The sequence below is a fragment of the Chiloscyllium punctatum genome, chromosome 40 (assembly GCF_047496795.1).
Source record: "Chiloscyllium punctatum isolate Juve2018m chromosome 40, sChiPun1.3, whole genome shotgun sequence".
NCBI lineage: Eukaryota > Metazoa > Chordata > Chondrichthyes > Orectolobiformes > Hemiscylliidae > Chiloscyllium > Chiloscyllium punctatum.
In genome coordinates, this window is record NC_092778.1 from 2,285,275 (window position 1) to 2,298,073 (window position 12,799).

General features: G+C 44.6%; 1 protein-coding gene across 1 annotated transcript in view; it reads right to left on the reverse strand.

The window, feature by feature from the left end:
* The window catches only part of LOC140464750 (sodium/myo-inositol cotransporter 2-like), a 64,334-nt gene that overhangs the window by 9,982 nt on the left and 41,553 nt on the right, over positions 1–12,799 (reverse strand). Inside the window, exons 11-12 of the mRNA XM_072560244.1 lie at positions 10,342–10,492; positions 936–1,104 (exon numbers count right to left, since the gene is read on the reverse strand). Of these exons, the coding sequence (XP_072416345.1) occupies positions 936–1,104; positions 10,342–10,492 (320 nt within the window). The remainder of the gene's footprint in view (positions 1–935; positions 1,105–10,341; positions 10,493–12,799) is intronic.

Genomic DNA, 12,799 nt, shown 5'->3' on the forward strand with positions numbered 1-12,799 from the left:
CTCTCTCGTGAAAAAAGTCACAGCCTATTCCAGCTTCCCTTTATAACTCAAACTCTCCATTCCCAGCAACATCCTGGTAAATCTTTTCTGAACCCTCTCTTTCTGAACCCTAATAACATCCTTCCTATGACAAGTTGACCAGATCTGTACAGTACTTCAGAAGATCCTCACCAACATCCTGTACAATCTCAACATGACGTCCCAACTTCAATACCCTATGGTCTGAGCAATGAAAGCAAGTGTGCTTTGTAACCTTTGTAACCACCCTGTCTACATGTGATGCAAATTTCAACAAAATATGGACCTGAACCTTACAGGGAAGGAAATTCTGCACATCGTGTGGGAGCTTGAACAGAGCTACCAAAATAATCCAAGTCTCCTGCTCATTCACCATGGCCTGCAAATTCTTCCTTTTTAGGTATGTATGGAATTCTGCTTTCAAAATTACTACTGAATCTGCTTCCACCATCAATTTAAGCATTATACCCAAGATCACAGCAACTCGCTATTGAGAATAAAGTTCTTCGCTTTTCCAACCTGGTTCTTTTTGCTAATTATCTTATCTTAAACCTAGCTCCTCCTTAAACCTAGTTATTAACTGTCCTGCCTGTGGAAAACAGTTTTTGCCTATCTACTCAATCAAATCACTTCACTATTTTTACCATCTCTATTTTATTTCCCCTTAACTCTCCATGCCATTAAGAAAACAATCCCAGATTTTCTCATTTTTCCAAGTAACTGAGGTTCATTACCCCTGTTTCAGTTCTGTATCCTCTCTAAGGAATAGACTGAGGCAATTATTCCCATTGCTCTTGCAGTATTAGCTAATTTAGACCAAATCAAAACTTAATCCTGGGACACACTAGTCTGAAAGCAATTTGACCAATTCGGGTATTTGGAAGACTGTGAAGTCACCGCCAGAAGAAACTATTCACCTTTTCATTCGTTCGTTTCCAAAAGCAGCCAGCTACAAAGATCACTGCAATCGGTGGGGTCAGGTTGGAGGTGATTGACTGGATGTACATGAAGAGCTGACCTCCTTGGCTTGATTGCACCAGAGGAATCCACAAAACAGACACCACCACCAGGACCAGCACAAACAGTCTGAAACAAATGGAAAATCACATTTAGGAATGACACAGGAACTTCATTTAGTCATAGAGTCACAGAGATGTACAGCATGAAAACAGACCCTTCAGTCCAACCCGTCCATGCCAACCAGATATCCCAACCCAATCTAGTCCCACCTGCCAGCACCCAGCCCATATCCCTCCAAACCCTTCCTATTCATATACCCATCCAAATGCCTCTGAAATGTTGCAATTGTACCAGCCTCCACCACTTCCTCTGGCAGCTTATTCCATACCCATACCACCCTCTGTATGAAAAGGTTGCCCCTTAGGTCTCTTTTATATCTTTCCCCTCTCACCCTAAACCTCTAGTTCTGGACTCCCCAACCTCAGGGAAAAGACTTTGTCTATTTATCCTATCCATGACCCTCATAATTTTGTAAACCTCTATAAGGTCACCCCTCAGCCTCTGACGCTCCAGGGAAAACAGCCCCATCCTGTTCAGCCTCTCCCTGTAGCTCAAATCCTCCAACCCTGGCAACGTCCTTGTAAATCTTTTCTGAACCCTTTCAAGTTTCACAACATCTTTCCGAGAGGAAGGAGATCAGAATTGCACACAATATTCCAACAGTGGCCTAACCAATGTTCTGTACAGCTGCAACATGACCTCCCAACTCCTGTACTCAATACTCTGACCAATAAAGGAAAGCATACCAAACGCCTTCTTCACTATCCTATCTACCTGCGATTTCACTTTCAAGGAGCTATGAACCTACACTCCAAGGTCTCTTTGTTCAGCAACACTCCCTAGGACCTTACCATTAAGTGTATAAGTCCTGCTAAGATTTGCTTTCCCAAAGTGCAGCACCTCACATTTATCTGAATTAAACTCCATCTGCCACTTCTCAGCCCATTGGCCCATCTGATCAAGATCCTGTTGTAATTTGAGGTAACCCTCTTCGCTGCCCACTACACCTCCAATTTTGGTGTCATCTGCAAACTTACTAACTGTACCTCTAATGCTCACATCCAAATCATTTATGTAAATGACAAAAAGTAGAGGGCCCAGCACCGATCCTTGTGGCACTCCACTGGTCACAGGCCTCCAGTCTGAAAAACAACCCTCCACCACCACCCTCTGTCTTCTACCTTTGAGCCAGTTCTGTATCCAAATGGTCAGTTCTCCCTGTATTCCATGAGATCTAACCTTGCTAATTAGTCTCCCATGGGGAACCTTGTCGAACGCCTTAATGAAGTCCATATAGATCACATCTACTGCTCTGCTCTCATCAATCTTCTTTGTTACTTCTTCAAAAACTCAATCAAGTTTGTGAGACATGATTTCCCACGCACAAAGCCATGTTGACTATCCTGAATCAGTCCTTACCTTTTCAAATACATGTACATCCTGTCCCTCAGGATTCCCTCCAACAACTTGCCCACCACTGACATCAGGCTCACCGGTCTATAGTTCCCTGGCTTGTCCTTACCACCCTTCTTAAAAAGTGGCACCACGTTAGCCAACCTCCAGTCTTCCAGCACCTCACCTGTGACTATCAATGATACAAATATTTCAGTAAGAGGCCCAGCAATCACTTCTCTAGCTTCCCACAGAGTTCGAGGTAACACCTGATCAGGTCATGGGGATTTATCCACTTTAACCATTTCAAGACATCCAGCACTTCCTCCTCTGTAATCTGGACATTTTTTTAAGATATCACCATCTATTTCCCTACAGTCTACATCTTCCATATCCTTTTCCACAGTAAATACTGATGCAAAGATCTAGGCAGTACCTGGACAGCACGGTGGCACAGTGGTTAGCACTGCTGCCCCACAGCACCAGAGACCCGGGTTCAGTTCCCACCTCAGGTGACTCTCTGTGTGGAGTTTGCACATTCTCCTCGTGTCTGTGCGGGTTTGCTCCGGTTTCCTCCCACACTCCAAAAATGTACAGGTTAGGTGAATTGGCCATGCTAAATTGCCCCTAGTGTTAGGTGAAGGGATTAAATATAGGGGGGTGGGTTGCGGGTCGGTGTGGGCTTGTTGGGCCAAAGGGCCTGTTTCCACACTGTAAGTAATCTAAAAAATATTCATTTAGTATCTTCCCCATTTTCTGTGGCTCCACACAAAGGCCGCCTTGCTGATCTTTGAGGGGCCCTATTCTCTCCCTAGTTACCATTTTGTCCTTAATATATTTGTAAAAACCCTTTGGATTCTCCTTAATTCTATTTGCCAAAGCTATCTCATGTCCCCATTTTGCCCTCCTGATTTCCCTCTTAAGTATATTCCTACTGCCTTTATACTTTTCTAAGGATTCACTCGATCTATCCTGTCTATACCTGACATATGCTTCCTTCTTTTTCTTAACCAAACCCTCAATTTCTTTAGTCATCCAGCATTCCCTATACCTACCAGCCTTCCCTTTCACCCTGACAGGAATATACTTTCTAATTTCTGAAGGCTTCCCATTTTCCAGTCGTCCCTTTACCTGCGAACATCTGCCTCCAATTAGCTTTCGAAAGTTCTTGCCTAATACCGTCAAAATTGGCCTTTCTCCAATTTGGAACTTCAACTTTTAGATCTGGTCTATCCTTTTCCATCACTATTTGAAAACAAATAGAATTATGGTCGCTGGCACCAAAGTGTTCCCCCACTAACACCTCAGTCACCTGCCCTGCCTTATTTCCCAAGAGTAGGTCAAGTTTTGCACCTTCTCTAGTAGGTACATCCACATACTGAATCATCTCCATCTAAACCCTTAACACTATGGCAGTCCCAGTCGATGTTTGGAAAGTTAAAATCCCCGTACCATAACCACCCTATTATTCTTACAGATAGCTGAGATCTCCTTACAAGTTTGTTTCTCAATTTCCCTCTGACTATTGGGGGATCTATAATACAATCCCATTAAGGTGATCATCCCTTTCTTGTTTCTCAGTTCCACCCAAATAACTTCCCTGGATGTATTTCCGGGAATATCCTCCCTCAGCACAGCTGTAATGCTATCCCTTATCAAAAATGCCACTCCCCCTCCTCTCTTGCCTCCCTTTCTATCCTTCCTGTAGCATTTGTATCCTGGAACATTAAACTGCTAGTCCTGCCCACCCCTGAGCCATGTTTCCGTAATTACTATGATATCCCAGTCCCATGTTCCTACCCATGCCCTGAGTTCATCTGCCTTCCCTGTTAGGCCCCTTGCATTGAAATAAATGCAGTTTAATTTATTAGTCCTACCTTGTCCCTGCCTGACCTGACTGTTTGACTCACTTCTGTTCTCAGCTGTACCAGTCTGTACAAGTCTCTTTCCTCACTATCTCCCTGGGTTTCCCCCCCCCCCCACCCCCCACCTTACCAGTTTAAATCCTCCCAAGCAGTTCTAGCAAATTTCCCTGCCAGTATATTCGTCCACTTCCAATTTCGGTGCAATCCCTCCTTCTTGTACAGGTCAGTTCTACCACAAAAGACATTTCAATGATCCACAAATGTGAATCCTTCTCCCATACACCAGCTCCTCAGCCATGCATTCATCTGCTCTATCCTCCTATTCCTGCCCTCACTAGCTCGTAGCACTGGGAGTAATCCAGATATTACTACCCTTGAGGACCTCCTTTTTAAATTTCTGCCTAACTCTCTGTAATCTCCCTTCAGAATCTCAATCTTTTCCCAATCTTTTCCCTTCCTATGTCGTTGGTTCCAATGTGGACAATGACCTCCTGCTGGCCCCTCTCCCCCGTGAGAACATTCTGCCCCTCTCTGAGACATCCTTGATCCTGACACCAGGGAAACAACACACCATTCTGCTTTTTCTCTGCTGGCCACAGAAACGTTTGTCTGTACCTCGGACTACAGAATTCCCTAACACAATTGATCTCTTGGAAGCCGACATACCCCTCATTACATTCGAGCCAGTCTCAATACCAGAAACTTGGCTGTTTGTGCTATGTTCCCCTGAGAATCCATCACCCCCTACATTTTCCAAAACAGCATACCTGTTTGAAATGGGTATATCCACAAAAGACTCCTGCACTAACTGCCTACCTCTCTCACCCTTCCTGGAGTTAACCCATCTATGTGACTGTATCTGAGACTTCCCGCCACTTCCTATAACTGCCATCCATCACATACTGTTGCTGTGGCAAATTCCTCATCACTCCTATCTGTCTCTCCAACCGATCCACTCGATCTGATAAGATTCGCATCCAATAGCATTTATGGCAGATATAATCCGCAGTAACCCTTAAACTCTCTTTAAACTCCCATATCTGACAAGAAGTACATATCACTGCAAAGGCTATTTTTGCTCCTTCACAATCTACAGACCCAGAAAATAACACCATCTTATTCCTCTACAAACACTGCCCCAGGTTAAATTAGTAGCTATGGCTTATATTTTAAGTTTAATCAAGAGACTTATCTCCAAAAACATATAATCAAGAAAGAACCCACTATACTCACTACTGCAGCCTTTCTCTTGGACAGACTTAAAACAACAATTAACTTATCTGATTCTATGCTGTGAACTTTGCCCAACTGTTCCTCCAAGATTAGTTGTGAATTTCACTGTTTGTTAACTTTCTCTGTTGAATTTGATTTCCACCAGCATTCTGACTTTCCTTGGGTTACAGTTCCTGCAGTATCTTGTTCAAGTAACCACTCTTTGTGAAAGTGAGTTCTGACTGTCCACAGGTTATTGGGTATGAGATGCTGCATGGAAGAACCTTACTCAACATTTGCCAGCAGGACACACTAGGTGACAATAGAGAGTGGACTCCCCAAACCTTAGATCAAGCCCTTTGCAGCACACAATCTCCCACCTTATAGAGGAAGTCTAGCGTTTTCCCATTCCTGGAATGGTCAGGCAGAAAGAATGCTATTCAATCATTGAGACTGCATTAGTCTTTCAAAAAATAATCCAATTGGTTCCACTCCCCTGGTCTTTCTTCAAATGCCCATCATTTTATGATCTTTCAGTATTTATCCAATTCCTTTATGAAGGCTGTTAATGAATCCGTAACCACCACCCTATCATTTCCAATGTTAATTACCCATTGCTTAAAAATGGATTTCCCTATGCTTTCCTTTTTCTACCTCTGATTCTTTTACCAAATGAGTTAAATTTCTGAGCTCTTGATAACATTTCAGTAACTGGGGACACTTCAGACTGGATTTCCAGGGCAAATCGCTTAGCTGAACAGACCTGCTTTAGTTTAAAGGGCCCATTAGTTTTTGCACAGTACTTGGTCCCTTTAAGTCATGTGACCTGCTCATCTCATCAGGGAGGGAGAGGGGAATGTGCAAGGGGCATGTGGTGACTTGCCCACAGTTGAATTGGATGTGTAAGGAACATATTCTGAACAAGCCTTATTAGTTTGTATCAAATCATTGTGTTTTCTGCAGCAGAGTAAAGCTTTGAAGTTATTAAATTGGTAATAAGGAAAAGGCCAGTAACTCACACGAAGAAACAGCCAGTCAGGTCCAGCCTATGAAGAAGATTACAGTCAAATACCTCTTTTTGGAAAATTCAAGCCATTTAGTCCAGCCACAGAAGATTGAGTACTATCTGCGTGAGTGAAATAGAGGGAGCAAAGTGCTGGCAGGGAGGTTTTAAACTTCAGAAATAAATCTTAGGTAGTTGGAAATTGCAGGTGAGTGTTGTGGGGGCTAGAGTAATACCAAGATTGGCTCAATCAAATATCTGCCTCAGTTCTGTTTTTTTATTCATTCATGGAACATGGCCATCACTAGCCAGCCAGCATTGATTACCTTGAGAAGGTGGTAGTGGTGAGCTGACTTCTTGATTTGACCAGATGATTAGATTCCCTACAGTGTGGAAATAAGCCCTTCGGCCCAACCAGTCCATACCAACCCTACTGCAGTCCATCTGCTGTGTATTGATTCACAATTGCATCAGGGAAGGAATTCCAGGACTTTGAACCAGACCCAGATATATTTACAGGTCAGGATGGTTGGCTTGGAGGGGAATGTGGTTAAAGATGCCCTCCAAAACATCTCGTCCACATCCGCCCCTCCGCCCTCAAACCCCACCCCTCCAATCGTAACAAGGACAGAACCCCCCTAGTCCTCACCTTCCACCCTACCAACCTTAACTACAGCATAAACTATATCATCCGACGACATTTCCGCCACCTCCAAACAGACCCCACCACCAGGGATATATTTCCCTCCCCACCCATTTCTGGGTTCTGCAAAGACCGTTCCCTCTGTGACTACCTGGTCAGGTCCATGCCCCCCCAACAACCCACCCTCCCATCCTGGCACCCTCCCCTACCACCGTAGGAATTGCAAAACCTGCGCCCACACCTCCTCCCTCGCCTCCATCCAAGGCCCTAAAGGAGCCTTCCATATCCATCAAAGTTTTACCTGCACATCCACCAATATCATTTATTGTATCCGTTGCTCCCGATTCGCTCTCCTCTACATTGGGGAGACTGGGTGCCTCCTAGCAGAGCGCTTTAGGGAACATCTCCGGGACACCCGCACCAATCAACCCCACCGCCCCGTGGCCCAACACTTCAACTCCCCCTCCCACTCTGCCGAGGACATGGAGGTCCTGGGCCTCCTTCACCGCTGCTCCCTCACCACCAGACGCCTGGAGGAGGAACACTTCATCTTCCGCCTCGGAACACTTCAACCCCAGGGCATCAATGTGGACTTCACCAGTTTCCTCATTTCCCCTTCCCCCACCTCACCCCAGCTCCAACCTTCCAGCTCTGCACCGCCCTCATGACCTGTCCTACCTGCCTATCTTCCTTTCCACCTATTCGTTCCACCCTCCCCCTGACCTATCACCTTCATCCCCACCCCCATTCACCTATTGTACTCTATGCTGCTTCCTCCCCACCCCTACCCCCCTCTCATTTATGTCTCCACTCTGCAGGCACCTGTCTCTATTCCTGAGGAAGGGCTTTGGCCCAAAATGTCGATTTTCCTGCTCCTCGGATGCTGCCTGACCTGCTGTGCTTTTCCAGCACCACTCTAATCTAGACCTGGGAACTTGCAAGTGGTTGTGTTCGTATATATCTTTTACCCTTGTTCTTCAAGATAGAAGTGATCATGGGTTTGGAAGGTGCTGTCTTTGGTTCTTTGGTGAATTTCTGACGTGCATCTGCTGGATAGTACACACTGCTGCTACTGAACGTCAGTGGTGCAGGGACTGAATGTTGGTGGATATGGTGCCACCATATCTGCTTCAATACCTGAGCAGTTGTGAGTGGTGTTGGAGATTATGCAATCATTGGCGAACATCCCTACTTCTGATTTTGTGAAAGAGGGTAGGTCATTGATGAAGCAGCGGGAGATGGTTGGGCCCAGGACACTGCTCTGAGGCATTCCTACAGAGGTGTCCTGGAGCTGAGATACCTGACCTCCAACAACTATGACCATCTACCTATGTGTCAGATATGAATTCAACCAGTGGTGAGTTTGTCCTTGATGCCCATTGATGCTGGTTTTGCTAGGGTTCCTTGATGCACACTCAGACGAATGCAGCCTTGTTGTCAAGGATTGTTATTCTCTTCTCACATCACCTCTGGTATTCAGCTCTTTTGTCCATGTTTGGACCAAGGCTATAATGATGTCAGGAGCTGAGTGGTCCTAGCGGAACCCAAACTGGGTGTCACTGAGCAGGTTATTGCTGAGCAGGTGCTGCTTAATAGCACTGTGTTGATGACAGTTTCCATCACTTTACTGATGATTGGGAATAGATTAATGAGTGGTAATTGGCTGGGTATCCTGCTTTTTATGTACAGGACATATCTGGGCAATTATCTCCATTGTCATGTAGATACCAGTGTTGTAACTGTACTGGAACAGCTGGGCTAGGGGAGCGGCAAGTTCTAGCAGACACATCTTCAGTATGATTGCTGGAATGTTGTCAAGGCCTATTGCATTTGCAGTATCTAGTGTCTCCAACCATTTCTTGATTTCACATGGAGTGAACTGAATTCGCTGACGACTGGTATCTGTGATGCTGGGACCACTGGAGGGGGCCGAGATGGATCATCCACTCAGTACTTCCAGTTAAAGATCGCTGTGAATGCTTAAGGCTTAATTTTCACTGATGTGTTTAGCTCTTCTATCAATAAAGATGAAGATATTTGTGGAGGGTACTCCATTGAGTTGTTTACCAATATAGAATCCCCACAGTGTGGAAACAGGCTATTCAGGCCAACGTTAACCATCTAAAGAGCATTCCATCCAGACCTGTAGTCCATAACCCAGCATTTCCCATGGCGAACACACCTAATCTACACATCCCTGAACACTCTGGGTAATTTAGCACATCCAATCCACCTGACCTGTGGGAGGAAACTGGAGCACCCAGAAGGAAACCCGCACAGACACCAGGAGAATGTACAAACTCCACACAGATAGTTGCCTGAGGTGGGAATTGAACCTGAGTCCCTAGCACTGTGAGCCACCGTGCCACTTCCTCCAAGTGTTGACAACATAGAGCAGTATTGATTCATCAGCTGAGGGAGGCTGGTACGTGATAATCAATGGGTAGATTGCTTGCCCATGTTTAACCTGAAGCCATGAGACTTCATTGTGTCTGAAGTCAATTTTGAGGACTCCTGGGTCAACTCCCTCCTGACTGTATCCCACTGTGCTGCTACCTCTTCTGGGTCTGCCCTGCCAGTGGGACAGGACATATCCAGGGATAGTGATGGTGGTGTCTGGGACATTGTGATAATTCCTTGAGTATGACTATGTCAGGCTGTTGCTTGATTATTCTGAGCACCAGGTCTCCCTCTTTGACACTACGAGACAGCAACAATTAACTAGATTGGTTCCTGGGATAAGAGGGTTGTCCTATAATAAATGGTTGAGTAAATTGGGCCTACATTCTTTTATGAAATAATTTGACTTTGAGAGGAGGTTCCTCTGACTAGGATATCTTACACAGGAGAATGGTGCCATAATAAGGGGTCAATCATTTAGGATTGAGATGAGGAGAGATTTCGTCAGTCAGAGGTTTGTGAACCTTTGGTATTTTCTGTCTCAGACAGTTCTAAATGCTCCATCATTGAGCATATCTAAGGCTGAATCACTAATGTTAAGTCTTGCAGAACCAAGGGTTATGAGGACCATACAGAAAACTGAACAGAAATAAATGGTGGAGCAGATACAAGGAACCATTGGTATATTCCTGCTCCCGTTTCTCGTGTTCTTTTGTAACTAGGATGCAGCAGTTGTATTTATGTTTGTTTTTAACTGACCCATATTAGTCAGCTCTGTATTGCCCTACCTGCCAACGATCATGAGCTCCCATTCAGTGCAACGAGGTCGGATGTGATGCCAAACGTCCATTGTAAATAATGTACTCGCACTGTTAAAAATCGAAGTGAGGGAGGACATCAAGGCTGCAATCATTACTGACATCATAAGGCCTCGCAGTCCTGCAGTGGAACAGAAAATGGTCAAAAGAGGCATTGTGCTAAAAACTGTATTGTGGTACTGACTGTATTACAGGATGTGATTTATTGTGTCACGAAAGTATTTTATGATGAGTGACCCCAGGAGTAAGTTTTTGCTGCCTTCTAGCCCATATTAATACAAGCCTCGCACCACATATTTGCTCTTCTTAGTACGGCAATAAAACAATGCCTCCCCAATTTCCTGATGATTCCTGAATATGTGAGAGTCAAATATTGCCATGTCGCTATGAAGGAGGGTGCTGTGGATTAGTATACTATTTTTGTCTTGTTTTATCTGATGTATAATGTGTAATTTTAATTTAGATTGACTGTGGATTTGCTTGTGAATTAATGTTTGATGTATTTTGATTTTGATTTGATTATCACACGTTATAAAAAGGTGAAATGTTTCCATTGATCTTTCATTGTGGTAATTTGGTAAATTTGATTTTTTGGTTTGTTGATCTCAATATTGGATCATAACAGTGATTACTCAGAATGCAATCCACTGCAAGTGTGGAGGGCATCTTTTACTATTTCTCCATCACTTTAACTTGTGAATTTTACCAGAACTGTTAACGCTGATTATGATTGGTCAAGATAGAGAGAACGTGGAGAAGCTGTTTCCACCACTTGGAGAAGCTAGAACCCAACAGAGTTTAGAAGGAATTTCTTCAGTCATGGGTGATGAATCTGTGGAACCCATTAACACACAAGGCTGTGGAAGTCAAGACAATGGGTGTATTTAAACAGAATTAGACAGGTTCTTGAGGAACAAAGATTATGGGGAGAAGGCAGGAGAATGGTGGTGAGAAATATATCAGTTATAATCGAATGGTGGAGCAGGCTTGATGGGACAAATGGTCTAATTCTGTTCCTATATCTTATGGTCTTATGAAGTCTGACTGATGGATTTGTCAGGAACCTGTTAATTTAATAGATGCAAGGTGGGCAAGGACACAGAATGTACTCTTAGTTGGAGGCCTCATAAAGTGTGGCTCAGAAGCATCAGTACTGAGTGAGCTGGCCGAGTCCTAAGGCCATAGCTGCTGGACTAGCCTGTGACAGGCAGTGGGAGAACCAACATGAAAGACAACCTGTTTAATCTCATCTTCACCAATTTAGCTGTGGCTGTTGAGTCTTTCCATGACAGTGTTGATTGGATTAATTACTCTACGGATCTTTGTGGAAGTGAAGTCCCGTGTACAACACAATGGAGGGTGTCACTTGCTAAATGGGATCAGGTAACTAAAAACTGAGTATCTGTGAGGCACTGTGAGACATTTGTGTGTGCAGTGGGATTGTATTCTACCACAATCTGTAACCTCATGGTTACAATACATTATTCATTCCACAATTATTGCTGAGCCAGGTGCCAGCAATGAGTCATTGAGGCATGTAGAAGAGAGTGTACAAGCAGGACAAAGACTACCAAAACTGAGATGTCATCCTGGAGAAGCTACAAACACTGGGCTGGATGTATCCTAAACAGAGGAAGCAGCATCACATAGAGCTAAACGATATCACAAAAGGATCTGATCATAGCTCCACACTCATGCCTTCTCCAGATGTGAATGGTTGTGGATAATCACACAATTAATTTGAGCAGAAGGCTCCAAGAACATTTGATTCTTTGACAATGACAGAACACAGAGCCTGAAGACTGTGAAGACCAGTTTTTTTGTTTCTTTTGGACTGTGGACTAAAAATAGGAAATGATACTGCTTTAACTGAGGAAGTTATGTGGCACACTGAGACGTTAATCGAACACTCTCAGCTTGGGCGCAGCAAACACACTGCATGTGTATTCAACCCTCATGGCCATGTCAGAAGATGGGTGAGGGCTTGTCCTCAGTTCAGTCACAAGGAAGGCCGCTGTCTGTCAGGAAGCCCAGATATCATCAGTCACTGGCACAGTCTGCACTCAGCAGGTTTGCCTGACAATGTTCTGGGAATTGAGCATCAGTCTGTATTGTAGGACCATCACAAGAAGCCAGGGGAATCACTTATCATCTGTCAGGGAGCTGCAAGCACAGTGGTCAGGGGTCTGGTCAGTTATGTCGGAGGGTTGTTCATCAAGGTTAGTCAGGAATAAATGCAGTCCATCCATTAGTCATTGAGGCAACACAAAGAGGGCCTATCAGGGAACAGACGTCACTGCCAGAGAGGTGGGCCAGAAGCAGAGTCACTGTGTAGAAGGGAACAAGGACGGTGATGGTGGGGGATAATCCGAGGTGCAAGTGGGGTATGCAGAACAGCATCGGAGAGTATGATGGGCTACTGGAGAAG